Source organism: Polypterus senegalus, chromosome 3 (assembly GCF_016835505.1).
Source record: "Polypterus senegalus isolate Bchr_013 chromosome 3, ASM1683550v1, whole genome shotgun sequence".
Classification (NCBI taxonomy): Eukaryota; Metazoa; Chordata; class Cladistia; order Polypteriformes; family Polypteridae; genus Polypterus; species Polypterus senegalus.
In genome coordinates, this window is record NC_053156.1 from 21,933,898 (window position 1) to 21,938,231 (window position 4,334).

At 46.7% G+C, this 4,334-nt stretch overlaps 1 protein-coding gene across 1 annotated transcript; it reads right to left on the reverse strand.

Annotated features, from left to right (window-relative positions):
• Positions 1-1,609: 1,609 nt before the first annotated feature.
• LOC120526432 (DNA-directed RNA polymerase II subunit rpb1-like) lies at positions 1,610-4,055 on the reverse strand. The gene is made up of 2 exons (XM_039749604.1): positions 3,994-4,055; positions 1,610-2,168 (listed from the first exon to the last, which is right to left on the reverse strand). The coding sequence occupies exons 1-2, from the start codon at positions 4,053-4,055 to the stop codon at positions 1,610-1,612; spliced, it is 621 nt and encodes a 206-aa protein (XP_039605538.1).
• Positions 4,056-4,334: the final 279 nt, after the last annotated feature.

A 4,334-nucleotide genomic window follows, 5' to 3' on the forward strand; every position in this document is an offset into this window, starting at 1 on the left:
GAGGGGGGTCATGTCTATTGCTTATGATCTTTATTTTGAAACAGACGGCCCCACAGGCCTGAACAGGACAGCAACTCTTCAGGTGGGTAAACAAGTTAGGGTCAGGTCAAAGGCCAGTGGTCTGCTAGCAGAGAATTAAGATGGAATGAGCCCATCGCCCAGACTTGCAGTCTGACTGGTCGGGACGGGAGCGAGTCTGACAGGCTGTCATGTCCAGGTGCTAAAAAACCTGCCTGGCCATGTCTGTGACTGACCGGATTGCACACATTATATTGCAGAAGGACGTGTGGCCATATTAACGTTTAGGATGGGGGCTCAGATAAGGACAACTTTGTCAGTTTATTTCATATGGTGTCTTTTTGGGCTTCACTGTAGCTTTACAAAGAGATAAGGAGATGCAGGACTTCAGAGTATTTTGACTTCTCATTGTGTCCCAGGATTAAATGTTAATGTATTTTAAGGGCAGCCTGATGGCTCAAAGCTTTAGGAAACTTGTGTTCATATCCCAGCCCGGTCACCGGGTCTCCTTGGAGCTTGAATGTTCTCTCCGTGTTCTCGTGGGTTTCTTCCAAGTGCTTTGGTTTCCTCAGTCCACAGTCCAAAGTCGTGCTGCTGATGCTATATAGTGGTCCCTGGTGTGTCTGGGCGTCCCGTCCAAGTGTTGTTCCTACCTTGTGTCCAATGATGGCCGTGGATTCGCCACATCCCTCAACTCCATAAGTAGGTTTAGAAAATGGATCAATGGATGGATTGCTGCGTTTCATGGCCAACACGCTGACTCAAACCTTTAGGACACTTGAGTTGAAATCCCAGGCTGGTTGAAATCTGCTTGGACTTGGCACGTTCTCTCTATGTCCGGCTATGAGTGCCGAGGACAACTGTGAGCACAAAACAACTAGAAGATGAACTGAGAAACGTGAAATTGTTTTCCAAATGACAAGCAAGGGCCAGAATACTGAAGAAGCTAAAACAAGAACGAGTGACCAGAATCAAGGAGTAGGGGGTTGAAACTAAAACACGACGCTGGGGCCTGCTTGGAAGGAAAGCTAATTATTGCTATGAAGCTCAAAAGGTTTTTTCATCCACCAAAGTGTAACGTAAAGTAAGAATTTTGCCTAACTTACATAGTAGCTTTCTATATATCATTGATGCTACAGTCACGGTCTTGTGACCTTCTAAGTGGCGTTGCATAAAGAAAATTGAGATGTTAATGAAAATAAACTTTAAAATTACAAAGCAAAAATGAAAACAATAACAGAAATGAAATCCTCAGGATAAAAAAAGCAAAACAGATGAAAATACACAAATAAATAAAGAATAATTCTGGCCATTGTGAAATTATTAAGTGGGAGCAGGCTGGGCCAGGATTGATGATTGAGTGGCAGGAGGCTGGGCGGGGCTAAATAGCTGAGTGTTAACAGGCTGGGCAGGGCTAGATGATTGAGTGTTAACAGACTGGGTGGAGCTAGATGAAAACAACAACAAAGAAAAATTGAAAACAATAAAAGAAATTGGAATCTTCAGGATAAAAAAATAAATAAATAAAAATACACATATAAACAACATTAATACAGGGCATCAATAAATGATTGAGTGGCAGGAGGCTGGGTTAGCTGGATGATTGGGTGGGAGTTGGCTTGGAAAGGCTAGATAACTGAGTGGTAGGAGGCTGGGTGGGGCTAAATGAGTGAGTGACAGGAGTCTGGGAGGGGCTATATGAGTGAGTGGCAGGAGGCTGGGCAGAGCTAGATGATTGACTGGTAGGAAACTGGGCGGAGCTAGATGAGTGAGTGGTAGGAGGCTGGGTGGGGCTAGATGATTGAGTGGTAGGAGGCTGGGTGGAGCTAGATGACTGAGTTGTAGGAGGCTGGGTGGGGCTAGATGATTGAGTTGTAGGAGGTTGGGCGGGGCTAAATGATTGAATGGCAAGAGGCTTGGAGAGGCTAGATGTTTGAGTAGTAGGGGGCTGGGTGGGGCTAGATGATTGAGTGGTAGGATGCTGGGCGGGGCTAGATGATTGAGTGGTAGGATGCTGGGCGGGGCTAGATGATTGCGTGGTAGGATGCTGGGCGGGGCTAGATGATTGAGCGGCAAGAGGCTTGGTGAGGCTAGATGATTGAATGGCAACAGAGCTTCCAGCAGGGAAGGGAAGCAGGTCATTGACAGTCCTGGAGAGGATTTGAGAAAGAGGGCAGAGACATTTATAGAAACATCTAAGCAGAAACCCCACATAGCTGTTAGCACTTGCCTTGGTGTCAGTGACAGTGAAGTGATGAGGTTTGCTGATCCAGTCACTGTTGTAAGTGACCTGCTTCTTCCTTCTGTGCTCTTGACTAACAGGAGCTGCAGTGCTGGTCTGTGGCAGGGTGGCAAACTGGTTCAGAGCCTGAACTCATCTCAGTCTGCCTGATGAAACAGCTATATTATTGTTACACGATCATCTTCTACACTATATGGCCAAAAGTATCTGGACACCAATTGCTGAGTTCAGGCATTTCATTGTTAACAGGTGCATCAAATCAACACATGACCATGGGTAACCCTTAAGAGCTCAGTGACTTTACACGTGGCACCATCATGGGATGTCACCTTCACCCAAGTCATTACATGAAATTTTTGCCTTGCTACATCTTCCCCATTCAATGGTAATTGCTCTTTTTGTGAAGCAGGCGCATCAAGGAGCAACAACACCTCAGCCAAACTCACAGAGCGATGGCACCGAGTGCTGAAGTTCGTATCATCTGTGGCATCACTCAAGACAGAGGTCCAAACTACGTCCCTCTGGAAGCAACATCAGCACAAGAACTAAGCGCAGGGAGCTTCATGAAATGGCCTTGCGTGGCCCAGCAGCTGCTTCAAATCTAAGTTCACTCTGCACAATGCCAGCCGTCAAGTGGGGTGGCATAAAGCAGGTCACCAGTGGACTCTGGAGCAGTGGAGATGTGTTCTCTGGAGTGAAGAATCACACTTTGTTATCTGGCACTCTGATGGATGCATCTGCGGGTTGACACATGCCAGGAGAACATTGACTTCTGAACTATATGTTGTCTGTTGTAAAGTGTGGTGGAGGAAGGATAATGGCGGGTTTGGGCTCAGCCCCTCGATTCCAGTGGAGCATACTCTTCATGCTACAGCAGACAAAGACATTTCAGACAATTGTGCGATTTCAAGTTTGTGGAAAATGATTACGTTCAGGTGTTTCGTTGTTATCAGGTGCATCACATCAGCACATAGCCATGCAATCTCCATGGACCAACACTAGCTCTTAGTGAAGAGCTCATTGGCATCAAACATGGCACTATCATAAGATTCCATCTTTGCCATATTTCTGTTCCGCTAGATCTGCTCATTCCGATTGTACTGTAGGTGTTGTTATGTTGAAGTGGAAGACATGGAGGAGCAACAACAGCTCCTCCATGAAGTGGTAGACCAAACAAACTGGGGCCGCCGAGTGCTAAATTGTGTAAAAATGGCTCCTCCTCCGTTGCATCACTCACAAGGGAGATCCAAACTGCTTCAGGAAGCAACACCAGCATAAGAACTGAAGGTCAGAAGCTTCATGAAATGAGTTTCCATAGCCAAGCAGCTGCACTCAAGCCTAAGATCACTATGTGTGATACCAAGAGCTGGTGGACTCTGGAGTGTAACCCTGGAATGATGAATCACTTCGGTGTCTGGCAGTCTGATGGACCAATCTGGCCTTGGTGGACACCAGGATGCCGTACTGTAAAGGTTGATGAAGGAGGAGGGATAATGGAAGAGTCTGGTTGTTCTAGTGACAAAGACATTGGAGACGATCGTGTGCTTCCAACTTTCTGGTGACAGTTTGTGAAGGCCCGTCTCTGTTCCAGTATGACACAAAGCCAAGTTCATAAAGACACGGAGGAACTCAAAGGGTCTGCACAGAGCCCTGACGTCAACCCCACGCTCACTGCCAGTGGGATGAATAGGAACTCTGATTCTGATCCTGGTCGTCTCATCCAACATCAGTACCTGACCTCACCAGTGCTCTTGGAGCTGAATGGGCACACGTTCCCACAGACGTGCTCCACCATCTTGTGGAAAGAGAAGAGTGGAAGCTGCCACTGCTTCAACAGGGAGAGCCAACTCAGTATCAGTGCTCCTGGTTTTGGAATGGGATGTCCAACATGCTTGTGATGGTCAGGTGTCCACAGGCGTTTGGCCATCTAAAGTAAGCGTGGACGTCAAATGAAAAGAAGTGGCTCTGCTGCATGGTGGCGGTCTTAATGTAGTCGTGTATGTTGTAGTTTGTGTACGTATGATGTTGTATTCTCCATGGCTCGTTTATTTGATATCCCATGAGAAGACAGATT